General features: G+C 45.0%; 1 protein-coding gene across 2 annotated transcripts in view; it reads right to left on the minus strand.

Moving 5' to 3' along the window:
* The window catches only part of kcnh1b (potassium voltage-gated channel, subfamily H (eag-related), member 1b), a 27,138-nt gene extending 8,641 nt beyond the window's left edge, over window positions 1–18,497 (minus strand). The window contains exons 1-11 of one of the 2 annotated variants that reach the window (XM_034588907.1): window positions 18,271–18,497; window positions 16,106–16,132; window positions 13,548–13,671; window positions 13,295–13,401; window positions 12,831–12,959; window positions 12,275–12,393; window positions 10,211–10,603; window positions 8,707–9,136; window positions 3,402–3,601; window positions 3,014–3,266; window positions 255–451 (exon numbers count right to left, since the gene is read on the minus strand). In XM_034588907.1, coding sequence (XP_034444798.1) covers window positions 255–451; window positions 3,014–3,266; window positions 3,402–3,601; window positions 8,707–9,136; window positions 10,211–10,603; window positions 12,275–12,393; window positions 12,831–12,959; window positions 13,295–13,401; window positions 13,548–13,671; window positions 16,106–16,132; window positions 18,271–18,343 — 2,052 coding nt within the window. In that variant the 5' untranslated portion in view covers window positions 18,344–18,497. The remainder of the gene's footprint in view (window positions 1–254; window positions 452–3,013; window positions 3,267–3,401; window positions 3,602–8,706; window positions 9,137–10,210; window positions 10,604–12,274; window positions 12,394–12,830; window positions 12,960–13,294; window positions 13,402–13,547; window positions 13,672–16,105; window positions 16,133–18,270) is intronic. The other variant, XM_034588917.1, reaches the window with a different exon arrangement.
* Window positions 18,498–18,886: the final 389 nt, after the last annotated feature.

An 18,886-nucleotide genomic window follows, 5' to 3' on the forward strand; every position in this document is an offset into this window, starting at 1 on the left:
CACACACACACACACACACACACACACACACACACACACACAGTTGTGCGCATGTTGTTTTGTTCCTTCGCTCTCATTTCACTTCTGGTGATTTTTCACACTTGATTTTAAAAGTAATTCTCATTTATCTGATTTTTCTCACTTATCATTTATATTTATTCAACAGTAATTTCTCATCTGAATTCGATTGAGGGAACTCGATCCCACTGAGTTGTGCACGTGACCCCGAGTCAGGACAACGAGCGGCGACTCACCCTCTTCCTCAGGTTGTACGTGAGAACCAGGTTTCGGGCGAAGTGGTTTGCGAAGTTAGCGTAAAACTCCAGGACTTTCTGCAGCGCGTCTCGTTTGATGATGTGAAGGTCGCAGTAGGTCAACGCTCGCACGTTGGCACACGACTGAGCCAACGTCATCTCCTTCCAGAAGACGTCCCCGAACACGTCCCCTTTACCTGCAGAGGGACAGACAGGTCTAAGTCAAGTCTTTAGCTCATTACTGTTGAACTTGTTGGGCCTGACTCTGGACAACGTGTCTTCTTTTCCTCCCCTTGAACAAAAATGTATCTAAAACAGCTCAGATACGAACGCCACCATTTTCTGCTGATGACTGAGTCGACAGTGGTGCAGGCGTCTCTACTTTGTCTTCATTTTTAAATCAAAAAGTCTGTCTACACATTTCATAATAATTGCATATCACCAGTGAACATACCTTAGGACTGTTCAAATACAAAGATCATTTCAAAGTCGAACGTGTGAACAGTTTCTGTTTCTGCGGATGAAGGAGAAGAACGAGCCTGAAGCTGATGTGAGATTCATCGAGCACGTCTCCGCTTCTCCCATTAAATAAACGCTGTCGCCTCCGGTGAAGGAAGAAGAACGACACGACATCACAGCAAGAAAGTGACGAACGCTGTCGTTAATGAAGGAGAAAAGTGCTGCAGTGAAAACAGACATTTATCAGAGTGAGGGACGTGCAGACGCAGCATCTGTCTTATTGTGAAAAGAGGAAGTGACTTTAAATAGTCTCCAGGGTGAAACCTCGGGGGTGAAGTGAAAATCTAAATATTTATCCAGAGAGGAACCGAAGTGGATTCTGGTGAAACATGGAAGTGAAAAGCAGGAAAGGACAGAAACCGTTTGACGAGGAGCGTCTCGGAGACGAAGATGAAGAACTGAGTGACAGTTCCTCCATTATCTCCAGGAGGCGCTGGACTCAATCCCAGCAGGCACTGGGGCGAGAGGCTAAACTCTGGACAGGTCGTGTATTTATCTCCGGGCCGAAGCTCAAACCTAAAGGAAATTTACAGTCTCACTGCAGCGCCGCCCTGTCTGCCAGGAGTCGTACTGCACAGTTACAGCAGCGTCAACAAACTGAATTGTGACGCCTAAAAGTTCTGACTGACTGCATTTTTTATTTGAGCTTGAAATGTGTTTAAAATACATCAAAAGATTAAAGATATTATATATAAACATGTAGTATGTGTCCTGTAAAGTTACTGCAGATAATTACTCTTATTTTACAGTTACTTTTAGTGTCAAAATATAATTTAATACAATGATCGACTGTAAATCAAAATGGACGACGAAGCCAAAATATCTTGATCCCCTCCAGTTGCTGCAGTAGAAATCATAAGCCCCACCTCCTCCATGTTAGCAGATGGGACATGGACATAACTTTTTATTGTAATTTTACTTTATTAATAATTCCTTTATTACCAACTTATAACTTATGTATTATTTATCTGTATGTAGCAGTTTTAATCTCTTTTACTAAACATCATGCAGAGTAAAATAAAATCCTCTCGACATTGGCTAAAATACTTGAAAATACTATTTTATTTTGTTCCTTTTTTGATATTTGTGTGGTTTCACTTTGTAACTGCAGCTTGTGTCCGTCGCTAAAGCTCGTACTTGTGTGATCAGTGTTGTGATACTGTTATTACCACAGGAACTTTAGGAGGTTTCATCCTCTGGGGAACATGAATCTCTGAATGAAATCTAATAAAACATCCAATGGCTGTTGAGAGTTGAGGAAGCGGCGTGTGCGTGGGCGCCTGTGGACTGAAGATGAGGAGGCTGTTAAAGAGCCGAGAGCGTCGGTGAACACACGGGCTGACAGCTGACGGTTCAGCCGCCTCCACAGCTTCCTGCATCGTCTCTCACGCTGGTTGTTTCTGACGCTCGCTCTCCTCCATCAGAACAGAAACCAGGCGCCGTGTTTCCCTCCACGCACAAACATTATGTTGAGCTAATGAGAACCCTGCCGCGCGACTCCTACGCTCACAGATGGAAATAGCAAACACGTTGTTGAAGTTTTGGAAGTGTCTTTTCGTGTTTCCTGTTTGTTTGAGCGCCAGGTGACTCTGCAGCGTTCAGGGAGCTCAGGCGTGTTTTCATCCACGCTGACATTTCGGGTGTGATCCTGCTGACGGAGCTTTTCTAAGTGTTGATGGATTCTGCAGAACTGAGCTGGACTTTCTCCCAGGAAATCACCTTCGTTGTAGAAAAGACAAACTCGTCAACACCGAAGTTAAATCTTCTTTTGAATCTACTTATATCTGTTTCGCTAACAAGCAAGCTAACTCCATACTGCTTGAAGACCTATTATGAAGTCTTTAAAATATTAAAATATTGAAACAGCTGGAACGTCAATAAATCATTAGAAAACACTGTTGATCTCATCATAAACTATAAATAAAGACACGTCTCCAATTCGTATTTGACAAATCTGAAGCCAAAACATCCCAATGAGGTTTGCCACCATCTTCTTCTTCTTCTTCTTCTTCTTCTTCTTCTTCTTTGAGAGAGAAACCTTCTTTGAGAAACGTTTTTTGAACGTACACTTTTTTTGTTTGGTTCATGTCAAATGTGCTAACCTGGAGGAGGAGGGGTTTATGACCTATACTGCAGCCAGCCACCAGGGGCGAGCCAGATGTTTTGTCTTTACTTTTATGAGGTGTCATGTCGTCCATCTTTATTTACTGTCTTAAGGTCTCACTCAAACTGTTACTCACCCAAAATGGCCACCACCTCGTCATCCTGGATGACCTCCAGTGACCCCGACACCACGAAACAGAGGCTGTCCACGCTCTCTCCGGCGTGGAAGATGAGGTCGCCCGGCGCGCTGTGGACGGTCTGGAACTCCATGGCGAGGGCTCGCAGGCAGCCGTCGCTCGCCAGCCGAAACCCCGGGTGTTCCTTAAACACCTTCCTGTTGAGGTGGACGCAGATGTCCGCTCGCATGTCCTTGGGACAGATCTGCAGGACCTGTGGACACAGTCGAGTCAAACTGGGGTTAGACAGAGTCAGACCAGGAGCCAAAGAGAACGCAGAGAATGAATGTAGAGCGTCGCACGTCTGAATCCTCTGTGCCACTGTCATGAGGCGGGACTGAGGCGTTACCTTGTCGGTGTCGATGCCTCTGGACATGGACCAGGTGGACACAATGTAATCCATCACTCGCTCGCTCAGACCTTTGGGGACTTGGTAGAGTTTGAGGAAGTCTCTCACACTGTTGAGCATCTCATGGTAGCGGTTTGTGTTGGCGTACATCTGCTGGAAGATGGTGGTGACGTTACCGAAGATGGTGGCGTACAGCAGCGCTGCAGAAAGGAAGGAAAACTATTTTTTATACGACAGCACAAGTTTAGACACGACGTGATGAAAACATTTACGAGATCCGGTTTCACATGAACGCAGCACGAGAGGATTTTCAAATCTTCACTGATTTAAAAACGTGTGAGTCAGAGAAAACCGGTTTTTAATCTTTTAATCGTGTGAACGCACACATCAGATGTGACTTCAGAATAAAAACAAACGTGGAGGTGAAGTCGTCAGACGGTTGGATTGTTTGTGTGAAGCTCTTCTGTCTCTCACTTTAAGATTCTTCAGCAAAACCCTTCCTGCGCCTGTGATCGTGGGCAGACGGACAGTTGGTGTCACCTCGAGGCTCGGCTCGGCTCGGACTCAGCCCCCCCGGCTCGGACTCAGCCCCCCCCGGCTCAGACTCAGCCCCCCCGGCTCGGACTCAGCCCCCCCGACCCGTCAGCAGACCCAGGGTGCTGAGTCAGGCCAGGGGGGAGGAGCCGTGGATCTGACAGTAAGTCACCGTGACCTTCAGAAAGGTCAAAGTCCAGTGTCAGCGCAGCAGTGGAGCCGAGACAAGAGGACGGGTCCAGAACCAGAACCAGGACCAGAGCTTCACCGCTGAGAAGCAGGAGTCAACGTTGTTATTTTTATTTTATTGGACTAATTACTGCTATTCTATTTTCCATTTTCAATTTGCCCTCTGGAGCATCTGAAACGTTTGTATAGATTATTAGTTTATATAAACTGTTTAATATATTCTCTCATATTATTTTCATGAAAAGATTATTATTCAAAATTTTGGCGACGTATTCTCTGATAAAATAGATCCTGGTTTAATCCTAACCCAGTTACAGTTTGTCCCTCCGAGGCTCCTGTACAAGTGGACTTTATTCCACATGATGGATATTTCATTTGAAATGATGTCAACATGTCATATTTATGAATATTAGACTTCTGATGGTCCAGGGAGGGACATTTTAAGGATGGTGCACTCAACATGTCAGGGAACGAAAATCCTATTTTGAAACATTGGACGATCGCAGCAAAGGACACGTTGTCTGACCGCAGCGTCATTTCCATGTCATGTGAAACAGGTTTAGTTTATAAACCTGCTGACGGACGACCGACTCAGTTCCTCAGATACGAGTCTCGTCCGACTTCTCGTCAGGACACAGAGTTAAAGAGTGGACAGAAGCACCGACGCCACTTCAGCCATTAAAGTGTCTCTGTTACTTCAGCTGCTTGAATTTCAGAGAGTCAGGAGCTGATCAGGGGATTGATCCGGTATCAGGTGGAACTAGAGAATCCATGGAGATCATTTATTATTTATTTAAGCTTGGTGCTGAATGCTTTGGTCTTTGCTCTGGAGCAATACAAACTAATTTACATATTTCACCTTTAAAGTAAAGTACGGAAAATGTTTATGTCGGTGGTTTATTCTCTGTGGGACGTCAGGTCACACAATAAATCTCCTGGTCCAGTCTGAGGGATAAACGATGTTCTGTTCTTCCTCTCAGATCCCGTCCTGGACGCTGCTTGGCGTCAAAGACACAACTTTCCATCACCCAACCATCTACTCATAGACGCTGTGGGACAGGAAGCTGACACGAGGAGGAGGAGGAGCGAAAAGACAACACTCAGCTATCTCATCTAAAGCTGCTTTCAGACAGGAGCTGAACCACTGACGTGTTCCTGACGTGTTCCTGACGTGTTCCTGACGTGTTCCTGACGTGTTCCTGACGTGTTCCTGACATGTTCCTGACGTGTTCCTGACGTGTTCCTGACATGTTCCTGACGTGTTCCTGACGTGTTCTGGACGTTCTGTATGTGAGAACACAAATATCTGAGTCAGTTGCTCTGGACATTTTCTGGAACTTTTCCTATAAAATGTCTGGAAAATGTCAATGAGTGATCGAGTTGATGAGGTTTCTGTCACGTGACGGACGTGAGCTGTCAATCACGACGTCTCAGATAACGAACTGATCAGAAACACTTGAACATCAGAGACAGAAGAACGACCTGAAACGACAGAAACATCTTTACAAACATTTATTTCACGTCTCCTTTGGTTTTGATGACACTTCGCTGTTATCGTGTCGTCCATCTTTATTTTTCAGTTCATGGTGATAAACCAAATGAAAAGCAGGAACCTGAAGATCAAAGGGTCTGAACAGTGTTGGTAATAAATCCAGTCAGAACATGAACAGAAGATCAGAAGGTAAAAGTAATGTTGTGGTGTCGGAGGTGCAGTCTGAGAGGGGGGATGTGATGCAGACAAACGGATCGTAGAACCTGGAGTGACACCAGAGTGACACCAGACGACGGCAGCTTCCGACGAAGGAGACAGATCGTCAACATTAAAGCTCTTTGTCCCTCGGCTCAGTGAAGAAAAGCTTTTACCAGCAGACGTCTGCTCGGCTCTGGAAAACCTCCACAGCAGTCTGTCCACCTGCTCACCGACCCACAGCTACAAGGACGTACTTTTACTTTCACAACTACAACGAGAAAATACTTTACTTTCCTACTTTACGTGGATTTGAAAGCTTTAGTTTTCAGTTAGATCCTCAAATAAAAACAAATGATGAGTTTCTGTTCCATTGAATCAGCTCTGATTCTTCAACTGGATCAGTTCAGGATTCCTGGTTCCTTGGTTTGTGTTTTTTTAAAATACCCACTCTATTACCTTTAGGTTTTAAAACTCATCACTGTTGCTATGGTAACACTAGTCATTGATTCTCCATGTGGTTCTACTCTGGGAGCTGAGGCTGGTGCTGGTTGTTCTCTTCCTGAAGGAGGTCATGTGACAGGAGCCTGGCGAATCAGTGAAGGCTACGTCATAACAGAAAATGTGTTCAATTTAAAGTCGATGCAGATTCATGAGGATCTTTATCATCCTGTGTTTGTCTTTAACAAATGCTGTGAACAGTTTCTACTCTCACAGCTGCAGCAGCTGCTGGAGTCACATATTGTCTGTGGTATCAAATATTACTGAGCCGTCGCCTGCAGCCGTCAGGCAGGATGCAGACGTCCTGCTGAGCAGCTGCGTGAGAGACGAGAGACGACTGCAGCAGGAGGACACGAGTCCAGCTCATCTGACAGTACTGTTAATATTTCAGAGAGGAACTCCATCAGCGGGCCTCAGCGTGTCACGCCTCGTCACGCCTCGTCACGCCTCGTCACGCCTCGTCACGCCTCGTCACGCCTCGTCACGCCTCGTCACGCCTCGTCACGCCCCTGCTCACGGAGACGCCGTCCCTCCGTCAGTCTGGATCCGAGCAGACGACTCTATAAAGAAGTACTGACTCTTTTTTACAGGAAAGCATTTCTAACATGCGACTTGTAATTATTTTCATTACAACAATCAGTCGTACAGAGTGTTGTTCCTGATCCCCCCCCATCTCTCTCTCTTTTCTACTCCCTCTTTGCCACCCGCCTCCTCTCTTCCCCATTTTCTCTGCCCCCCCCCCCCCCCCCCCCCCCCCCCCCCCCCCCCCCCCCCAACCACTCAAGCTGCTCGTCTGTGAGTCGTCTCCTCCAGGTTTGTGATGAGACATGAGCAGAGTCTCCAGGTGAGACGTCACAGTTAAGGTCAAAGGTTAAAGTCGATGCTTCACACCAGTCGACACAAGCAGCACCAACAGGTGAGTCAGTGTTTGAGGGTTTCATTTAGTGTCCTGATGTAAATTCATATTGTTCCATATTGTTCAAGTGCATATTTTAAAATCCGTCATCCACAGAAACCTCACACACCGAGTCTGATGTTTTATCATTTCATGTGTTCCGAGACAGAGCAGTGAGGGGGAGTTTTGTGGTCGTAACATTTTTTGAATCAATGTGAAACATAAATTAATATTAGACCTCATGTTGGTTTGTTTGAATAAATGACATGTGTAGAGGATGTCTGTACCTTGTTGTGGGGCAAGGAACTGCCTATTATATTATATTATATTATATTATATTATATTATATTATATTATATTATATTATACTATATACTGAGACTTTTAAATCACAGATCAAATATTTAATGTTCTCTCCTTCACTCTTTCTGACTCAGAGAACGAAGTGAGGAAAAAGTTTCTGTCGTCTGGAGGCCATTGACTCAGAAAATTAATTTGTGGCATTTAACTCATTAACTGATTCTTGGCGATGTCTAGTTTTTCCTATTTTCAAATTTACACATTTTCTTTTTTCATGTGATTATTGTTTGTCGCCAGATTTACAGATTTTCAAACCCCTTAGCAGCTTTTTTTCAACAATGCAAGTCACAACGAAACTTTCTGCTACTTTTGGCAGAAGACGTCCGTTCTGTGAGCCGAGTCGAACCACGACCCTGAACTCGCCCTGACCCCGACAATTTCACCGCGTCAACGCTAAGGTCTGAGCTAAAGCAGACGTTAAACTTCACTCTGTCACTTCTCTATTATGCTAACTCTTTAATATGCTGATTGATGCTACGTCCACACGACTTCGTTTTCATTGAGAAACACATCAACTCTTCCACAGACGTGTCTGACAGGAAATAAAACTGATACAGAGTCAAAGTGCTGGTGTGGACGGAGATGGTTTAGTTTTAAAACCTATTCGTATGGATGTAGCCTGGCTGTTCACACTCCAGGTTTGAATTACCACTTCCTGTTTCCCTCCTGTTCTCAACATGTGAAATGATCCAGATTTCATTTGCTCACGACAGCGACTGAATTTGAGTCGCTGATAAAAACCTTGTGAAGCTTCTTCCTGGTTGTGCCAAAAAAGATCTGAATGTAGCTGCAGTGAAAACGGGCGATAAATAGCAACCGATAACACAAAGGACACATACGATCGTTCATTCCAGTTTCAATATGTACGATAAAAACAGCACATGTACGAGCACTGCGTTCATTTGACCTCCTGCTAACCACTGGTCATTAGTGTTGTAAGAAACGTACACGTCTTTACTGACGTTTCACTGACGTACGAAGCCTCGGACGTCGTGAGTCACGTGGAGAGGGAAATCCGATTAACAGTTTGTCATCAGTACGTGAAATGAGCTTTAAACATCCGATAACATACTGATCGTTCTTTTAACAGATGTTTTGAACATCTGTCGGATCAATAACGAGAAATGAGAGCAACTTACATCCGATCATCATCATGGCCACGGCGAAGATCTTCTCTCCGTCCGTGTTTGGCGCGATGTTTCCGAAGCCGATGCTGGTCAGGCTGGTCATGGTGAAGTACAGCGAGGTGATGTAGACCGAGTCTTTGCTGGGCCCGCCCTCCCAGCGGCCCGATCCCGAGGCATTGAATCTGTAGGGCGTCCCGACTGTCTCTCCCAGCAGGTACAGCCAGCTGTCCATTCTCACCGTGTTGGCGTCCTCGTCGATGACCTCGTAGTCTCCGATGCTGTACCAGATACAGGCCAGCCAATGGGCCGCCAGCCCGAACACGCACACCAGCAAAACTAGAACAGCGGCGCCGTACTCGATGTAGTGGTCCAGCTTCCTGGCGACCCGACCCAAACGCAGCAGACGGACGACTTTGAGCGAGCTGAAGAGACTGCTGATTCCCTGTGGAGGACCAGGAAGAGATGCTGCATGAAGAAGACAAGGAGCATCGTCTGAACTATAACTGGATCTACTGGAAACACGTCTCACTCTGTTTCTAACTGAGCGAAGAAACCGTGTCGTGATGCCACTTCAAATAAAAGTCGCTCTCTGTCAGAGAGTGGAAACCTTTCTTGATGCTTTTATTTTGTAAAGGCTTTCTTTGATTGAAAAGCTGGTCGAGCTCTGAACGTCTCTCGTCCACTTCATCGTCTCTTCTTTGACAAAATGTTTTCAGCTGCTGCTCTCTCTCTCTCTCTCTCTCTGTCTCTCTCTCTCTCTCTCCCTCTCTCTCTCTCTCTCGCTCTCTCTCTCTCTCTGTCTCTCTCTCTCTCTCTCTCCCTCTCTCTCTCTCTCTCTCTCTCTCTCTCTCTCTCTCTCTCTCTCTCTCTCTCTCGCTCTCTCTCTCTCTCTCTCTCTCTCTCTCTCTCTCTCTCTCGCTCTCTCTCTCTCTCTCTCTCTCTCTCTCTCTCTCTCTCGCTCTCTCTCTCTCTCTCTCTCTCTCTCTCTCTCCCTCTCTCTCTCTCTCTCTCTCTCTCTCTCGCTCTCTCTCTCTCTCTCTGTCTCTCTCTCTCTCTCTCTCTCTCTCTCTCTCGCTCTCTCTCTCTCTCTCTCTCTCTCTCTCTCTCCCTCTCTCTCTCTCTCTCTCTCTGTCTCTCTCTCTCTCTCTCTCTCTCTCTCTCTCTCTCTCTCTCTCTCTCTCTCTCTCTCTCTCTCTCTCTCTCTCTCTCTCTCTCTCTCTCTCAAAACAATTGCTCCTACATGTTTTTCTATTTGCAAGCTGAGAAATTGACGGAAGGAAGTAATAAGTGAGTTTCAGAGTCTGACGCCGCAGCAGTTAAAGTTCACTGAGACATTTCTTCTAGTTTTCTTGTTTGTCCAGTCTCCTCGTAGAATAATTCTTCAGATGGTGAACAACAATATCTGTTTACAACGGAGTAGAACTGATGAACACTGAAGGAGCACATTGGCCCCTCCAGGCTACTGTACCTGACTCCGTCATGTATGTGAAGTGAGCTGTTGTTCTGTGCCACTGACCTCATCCACGTTTTCGAAGGCGTTGATGACGTCATAAGGCAAACAGGACAGCAGGTCGATGACGAACCAGGTTTTGACGTAGTTCATGCGGATTAGCTTGGGGTCGGAGATGACTTCTCCGGCCGGGCCGACGAAGGTGGTGTGGAAGTTGAGGACGATGTCGACGAGGAAGATGACGTCCACGATGCTGTCCACCACCAGCCAGGTGACGTTGTTCTGCTTGGTCTTGAAGGAGACGTTGTAGGGCACCATGATGGCCGTGTAGAAGGTGAGGATGAGGATGACCCAGTCCCACGTGGTCTTGAAGAGGCAGTAGTGCAGGATGATATGTGGCGGCGTCTTCGGCGTTTCCTGTTTGTACTGAGGCAAGATGTCCGACCCCAGCTGGAGAACCTGAGAGGGAACACGGCGAGCACCAGGGTCACGGAGATGAGACGCTTCTCTGTCCTCGTACATAAATAAACAAGTTACATTTTCACCTAAATCTGTTTCAGGCTGAAATCTGAATTATTCAACAAGTTAAACTACAACACAGGTCGTCGGTGTTTTCTAAAACAACACGTGAGCTTAAATCCATTATGTTTATATATGTTTCATATGATGATCGGACGACTCTGGTTCTTTTAAAGCGTTTACACTTGGCTGAGGTGCAAACGTCTGTGAATCTATCAAACTAAACACGCTGTTGTGTCAGGCGTCTGAGCAAAGGAGCAAATGAAGATTAGCAGGTTTAACGTTGTTTGAATTATTCACATCATTATTCAGCCTCCATTTCATGCTTCATAATGTTTGAATACATAAATCTTTCATCATTTCCTGTCCGTATCCTTCACAGAACCTTAATCTCCGTTATCTTTTCACGTCTGCTCCCTTATTTCAAAACGTAACCAGGTGACGATACATGACATCACTTGTAACCTCCAGTGAAGAGATGACATCTTCATTTACTGTTGATGGGCTCAACCAGCTAGTTAGTAGTAAACAAGCTAGTTAGTAGTAAACAAGCTAGTTAGTAGTAAACAAGCTAGTTAGTAGTAAACAAGCTAGTTAGTAGTAATAAGGTAACTGTCATAAACCAAATCTTGACCTGATGATGGCGCTAGAGGAAACTAAAGTTATTACAATTCATCCTGAGGGGAACATTTGTCTTCTCTGTTTCTATGATTTTATCATTTGATATTATGTTAACATTTATTATCATAATTAAAATAAAAATCAACGGAAAACTCATGAACACAAAGAACATTCATTTTATTAAAATGAATTTCATGAGATCTTATTAAATGAAAAGTGAATAATGTGATTTCTTTTCACAGAGGTCGTGAAATTAAATGTTTTCCTCTGAGTCGTTGTGTCGATCATCCGATAACAAACAGTTCACTGATTATCTCTCTGCAGTTAATGGACAGATTAGTCACAGTTAATTACAGCTGAGAAACGTGTCAGTGACCTGAAGCAGCGTCCTGACGACAACAGGTGAATAATCTGCACTTGTACCGAACGTTAAAGAGCAAGCTCCAGTTGGCTAAAACAGAAGCTGTGAGATCCACAGTTTCTTTTCTCTTTAACATTTTGTTAATTTCTCTTGAGATAACGCATCTATTTGTGATTCTTTTTCTATTCATTTATTTTAAACCGTAAACTAAACTAAACTTAAGGAAACCAGGATATTTAACACAAAGCAGAAGGAAACAAATAATCTACCATTTCCCTCTGACTCCAGTTCCTCCTCTTTTAAATACTATATTAAAATATATCATTTTGTAAGATGTATTAATATTCAATAGTTCTGAGCTTGTCATAATAGATCAAATGTTTCTGAGCTCCTGTGGCCCAGCGATGAACCTGGAGCAGTGAGAGCTGAGAGCATCAGTAAACAGCAGGAGGTGTTTCCATCAGGTCGTCCGCGCTCTGCCACACATCAGACATCAATCTGTTGTGGTTGTGTGTCTGTTGTGAGTCTTTTTCTCGACCATGGTAGGTTTTAATGTGAACAGAAAAGACGTCGTCTCCTGCAGCAGAAGGTTTCCTGCAGGTGAGCGTTGTCGTGGGAGACGATCTTACCTCCGCCAGCCGTGAGTGTTTGTGGACGTTCTCTCCTTTCTGCACGGCCGGGGCGAGCTGCTGGAGAACTCCTCGACTGCTGGTCAGCGCTCGAGTCAGACGGGCAAACTTACCCCAACCTGCCGACAACACAACACCGCCAACGATTTCTCAGAAAACACTTCACGGGTCTTGATATTCATGAGTGTGTGTGATCTGAATTTAACTGTGGAGGTGTGAGGAGACTGTTGGTGGAGGTGTGAGCTCTACTGGCAGATGATGTTCTGGTTTAACACTAAATATATAAATGAGAAATCAGTGCTTGAAAAGGAAGAAGTCGTTTTTTCCTCTTGGTTTCATTGGTATTTACTTGTGTATTTCAGTCACTGACCTACTTTTCTTTTTAATCCTGTTTAGTGAATCACTTCGAGCTGCAGCGTCGTATGAAGCGTGCTTTATAAAGGTTATTAATATAATTCGCACAGATTTCTACTCCGTCCTCCAGTTTCGTACCTGAGCGCTAACGTAGGAGCTAACCTGCGTTTCAGAGTTCCTCAATCATCGGAGCCACACCCACCTTTTGAGGAGTCATCCTCGATCGGTTGCTTGAAGGCGGTGATGTCACTGAAGGTGCAGAGAAACAGGACGACTTTGTCCTGCTCGTTCCTGATTGGAGCAATCTTCACAAAAAACCAAACGGGCATCCCTGCAGCACCGAGGGAAAAGAATCAGTCTGACGTCCCACAATCCTTTGCACTCCAATCACACAAAGAGCTGAATCAATATAACATGAAACTAAATGAAACTGCTGATTAATGAAGCTGAACGATGAGTCGTCAGTTCTCTCCTCTGTCGGCCTCTATCCAGAGATCTGATTCTCAGTCCCAGTTTAGAACATGAACTGGGGCACGAGGGCCTGAGGGCCTCCGGTCTCTCACGTTTGGGGGAATACAAGTCGGATGAGAACGTCGCTCGAGTTCACGACACACAGAACAAAGTATGAACAAGAACAGAATTTCAAACAAAACGTGAAGTACTCACGGTTCTTCTTGTACATCAGAATCTCAAAAGAGTTCATCTCATAGTTCTCAAAGGTCAAACGGACTTTCTCACTCATTTCTTTGTCCGTCAGCTCTCCATACATGAAGCTGCAGCAGAAACCACACATGTTGTGCTTAGAGAGTGCACACACACACACACACACACACACACACACACACACACACACACAGACACACACACACAGACACACACACACACACACACAGACACACACACAATGCTGTGCTCGTACCTGCAGGTGCTGCTCTTCTGCATGACCTCTGCTCGGTGGTAACCGGACAGTTTGCAGAAGCCGTCGTTGCTGTAGACGATCGGCCAGTCGACGATCTGAGCGTTCCCCAGCACGAAGTTCGTATCTGAGCACAAACACAGCTGGTGAGAATCCGTCTCCACGGATCACATGACACACGTGTTTAACAGCACACGTGACACGGCTGCACGTCGGTCAGGGCTGCGCTTACTGCGGCATTTTTATTTGCAATTTAACATTTGGTTTATAAAATAAAATGTTACATTTATCATCATAGGAGAGGAAGGAAACCAGAATCTTAAATATTACTGAACTTCTGAAGCTCATTTTCTTCTGGCTGAGTTTTATATCCAAGAATTTCCTTATTGTAATATTAGGACCTTATTCTCAAAGTATTACCGCTTTAGTCTCTAAGATATTACGGCTTCTATCCTTAAAACAAAACAAATAGTTTTAATGGTCACTTGCACCATAATCCTGCAGCCATGACTTCATTCTGCCCGTCAGGCCGCAGCGTCTCTGCAGTAGAGATGTGACCAGGACATATAAAGACATATAAAGACATGAGACTTTCATATAATGAGCACATGTTGTTTTTCTTATTAATATTCAGTCTGGACACAACAGAACAAACAGCTAACAGCCAATCACAGCCCAGCAGCAGTGACACATGGATACCAACAGTTTACAGCAGTGTGTGTGTGTGTGTGTGTGTGTGTGTGTGTGTGTGTGTGTGTGTGTGTGTGTGTGTGTGTGTGTGTGTGTGTGTGTCGGAGCAGGCCGTCAAACTTAACCTGACTTGCTCTGTGATCAGATCATTAAACTTACATGTTCAACCAGGTGGTGGCGTGTGTACATGTGTGTGTGTACATCATTAATTAACCTCGTACTGTTACTTTACTCGTTTTTCTGTATTAAATTTGACTTTAGTATGAATTCTGCAAATTTGATAAATGAATATATGACACAAATTTTAAGTTGGGAATAAATATGAGGGCAAAGAATCAAAGATTTCCGGAGAACAACGTGACTCAGATTCGGTTTCTTTTTTTGTCAAAATGGCGTCAATGAAATGAGCCCAATGAGCGATTAACAGCTTCGGTTTGCGTCGGGACGCTCCACAGAACCAGAACCAGAGACTGGGATGAACGTGAGAAACCAGTTAACAAAGTGTTTCCTGTGCAGCAGCGGTTTACTCTTCGACTGCATCACGTGACCTGGTGCTTCCACATTCAGGTTCCACTTCCTGAATATTTCACAGCTACATTCATTCTTCAAACTCAAGTCTGACTCCAGGCGAGAGGAAGGTAACGTGCAGCTGTGCAGGCTTCGACACGTCCTGAACACAAATCAGAAACCTGCACAACAGGACTGCTCCGATGCAAAATACACAACGTGAAGTCACACAACTCAGGATGGAGGTCTGAAACACACACGCACAACAAAGTCACGACAAAATGAAGTCAATGTTTGAGAAAGTCAAAACAAATGTACTAAATCAGTTTCACTTGAAATTTCATGACGTATTTCAATCCATCTTTTATTTATTTATTTATTTATTATTATTTATTCTGACAGAATTCTGTAACAAGATAATTTTATATTTACAGTAAAAGTGAAATACTGACAAGTCCCTGTTTCCATTTATAAGTTGTAAGCAGATGTGTAATATTAAACGAGGACATAATAATTGTGGGTCTAATAACAGAAATAATATTTTATATTTGAATTGTTAAATAAACAAAAAGACCGTATTTGTTTATGTTGTTTTATTAAATGTTGGTATTCTGCTTGTTATTTATTCAAAATGGCTTCACAAAGATAATAAATCCTCCCATTGATCAGGATGATTCTGATCATTCTGTGACCTTCACTCCAGCGCCACCATCAGGGCAGGAGGTGCAACTGACTTCAGGTTCTTTCATTGTTCACCCAACTGTTCTATTCTCAGAGTGTGTGTGGGGTGCAGGTATTACCCATGTTGTGGGGACCTATACCTCAGAGTTAAGGTTAAGGTTAAAGTCAGTTTAGGTTCGGGATTAATTAAGGTTTAGGTTTAGATTAGAGCAAGGTCGTTATAAGGTCAAGATTAGGGTCAAGTTAAACTAGGTTAATGTAAAGGACCATCATCAATATGAAGTTTTTATGCTTCGTTATAACCAAGACTAATAAAGTAGATTTCACTCTGTTCAATTACGTCGCTTTGGATTATTTTGAGATTATGTTCAGTTTTTTCTGAAAGACTTTTTGAAATATTTTGATCACCACATAAAATGTGTTTTCTTTTTTTGATTTTTTAGTCATTAGGCCAAACAACAGAGTTTAAAGGTGAACGTGAGCGAGGTCGAGTGCAAACTTCATATCAACTCCATTATTAACTGCTGTCAATGTGAATTGAATCAAATGAATTAGAAAAGTCCATGATGTGAAACCAGGAAACGCTGAGAAACTGGTCAAAGGTCAAAACCATTCAGCACAACACAAACCACAGCGAGGACTCGACACACAGACACAACATGTGTGGGAACACTGGTCTGTACCTGTCTGTCTATGTGATAATGTCCAAACTGAAAAGGTGGAAAGAAAAGTGGTTAAAGGAGCAGAAACAGAAACTGAACCAAACGGGTTGGTCTGAGTAATGTGGAGAAGCTGAGGACCCCCCCCCCCCCCCCCCCCGAGGGTTCGTCTGTCTGCTGACTTCACTTCTATTCAGCCGCTGTGTTTTCTCATTGAGACATCAGTGTTTCTGGTGTCAGTTTAGGGAAACTACAGATTCTGTTCTGCTGAAGCAAATTATACACTGATCAAAAAAATGAAAGAACCTTAATGTTCCCAGTGTAAAGTTAAACTCCATCAAAGTGTCCGTTAGAAGAACCAGTGGTTGTGAACCAGTCTCTGCTTTGGTGCAAATCAAAGTAACAACAGGTGAAATGGTGCTCCTGGTGCACTGGACCCTGGGTTCCTCCTGGTGCTCCTGGTGCACTGGACCCTGGGTTCCTCCTGGTGCTCCTGGTGCACTGGACCCTGGGTTCCTCCTGGTGCAGTGGGTTCCTCCTGGTGCTCCTGGTGCACTGGACCCTGGGTTCCTCCTGGTGCTCCTGGTGCACTGGACCCTGGGTTCCTCCTGGTGCTCCTGGTGCACTGGACCCTGGGTTCCTCCTGGTGCAGTGGGTTCCTCCTGGTGCTCCTGGTGCACTGGACCCTGGGTTCCTCCTGGTGCTCCTGGTGCACTGGACCCTGGGTTCCTCCTGGTGCTCCTGGTGCACTGGACCCTGGGTTTCTCCTTGTGCTCCTGGTGCACTGGATCCTGGGTTCCTCCTGGTGCTCCTGGTGCATTGGACCCTGGGTTTCTCCTGGTGCTCCTGGTGCACTGGATCCTGGGTTCCTCCTGGTGCTCCTGGTGCATTGGACCCTGGGTTCCTCCTGGTGCTCCTGGTGCACTGGATCCTGGGTTCCTCCTGGTGCTCCTGGTGCATTGGACCCTGGGTTCCTCCTGGTGCTCCTGGTGCATTGGACCCTGGGTTTCTCCTGGTGCTCCTGGTGCACTGGATCCTGGGTTCCTCCTGGTGCTCCTGGTGCATTGGACCCTGGGTTCCTCCTGGTGCAGTCCCCCAGGACTCCATCCCGCGGCTCCTCAGGAGCATCATGTCCAGACGTTATCAGGAGAACGTGGAGGCACGAGGAGGCCACACCCACTGAGTCACATGATGACTTGATGAAATTCCCACCAGTTGGATCAGCCTGTGGCTTCAGTTTGTTACTGGGATGTTCAGGGTGGTTTTGCATCCAGTCCTCAGTGGGTTGATGGTTTTAGTTTAATTACGACATTTTGTTCATATTCTCCTGGAATCGTCTGATCTGATGAGTGATGTCAGCGTCCCTCAGTTTTTGAGCAGCGTATTTGAGATCAGCTGACGTATGAGTGACAGCATCACACCAGGTTTAGTACATGACATTAAAACAGTGGTAAACTCTAAATTACGTTATATTATATATATGTAGATAAAACTGTAAATGACTGACAACCCTGCTTCCTGTTGTCTGTGAAATAAAAACAACAAAGCAATTAACTGTATTTTACTGTATGATGTTAATACTATAACACAAAGTAACAGTAGGAGAAATATAAAATGAATCATACATTGGAAACCCTGCTGCCAGTAGATCCTGTAAATATACACGACTATAATACTCGTTCACAGAAGAACGTTTTCATATATTCCTCTGGAAAAGACCGATTACGATTTATTTTAATATGGTCTGAAATATTAGTATCAGAAGTTTTTTAGTTAAAAATATTAGTATTGACATCTTAGATAATATTCACATCTAAGAAACTAGTGCCAATGAAATGTTTGTGTGAAGGAATCAACAGATTATTTCTGCTGCAGTTTCCACCTAAACATCAACTGGTGCCCCGTGGGAGGTTAGACCCGTCACACCCGAGACCGGGGCACAAGTATTTTTGAGTGAATGTGATGTTAATGTTATTTGGTTAAATTAACTGCTTAATAATAATAAAAAAAACGAATCACAATCACTAGCTTATCATAAAGTGTTGCTGGGTAATGAACTGTCATGTTTGGCTCTAAAATGATGGAGCCCATCACCAGCTGGTGCTCAAACCACCGAACCCAACATGACACCTTCCCCACCGCAGACACAACAGATTCAGGTGTGTGAACCGGACTGAACCGGATCTTACCGTTGGACCTGCGGACGATGTTCTCCAGGAACGTGTTCTGTGGAGCCACGAGACCCCGACGTCCTCCCGCCATCCTGTCCTCCTGCGGCACGAGACACAGCCGCTTCCCGCCACTCACATCTCTGATGCAGCGCCAGCCTCACGAGCTGCAGCTCTCCCACCTCCTCCCTGCTCTCTCTCTATCTCTCCCCCTCTCTCTCTCTCTCTCTCTCTCTCTCTCTCCCTCTCCCACTCCCTCTCCCTCCCTCTCTCTCTCTCTCTCTCTCTCTCCCTCTCTCCCTCTCCCTCTCCCCTCTCTCTCTATCTCTCTCTCTCTCTCTTCCCCGTCCTCCCTCTCCAAGAGTCTCTTTACCATCCTCTGCAGCCATCTACCAATGGAAAGGGAGAGAGACAGAGAGAGAGGGGGGGGGGGAGAGAGAGGATGTTAGAGAGAGAGAGAGAGACAGAGAGAGAGAGAGGGGGGGGGGGGGGGGGGAAGAGAGGATGTTAGAGAGAGAGAGAGAGAGATTGGAAAAGACTGGGAGGGGGAGAGAGAGGAAGGTAAAGAGCCACTTGCAGTGAGTTGATGCATGATGACATCACAGAGGTTGTTGTAATTAAAGGGTCAGTTCATTAA

This window comes from Hippoglossus hippoglossus, chromosome 1 (genome assembly GCF_009819705.1).
Source record: "Hippoglossus hippoglossus isolate fHipHip1 chromosome 1, fHipHip1.pri, whole genome shotgun sequence".
Lineage (NCBI taxonomy): Eukaryota > Metazoa > Chordata > Actinopteri > Pleuronectiformes > Pleuronectidae > Hippoglossus > Hippoglossus hippoglossus.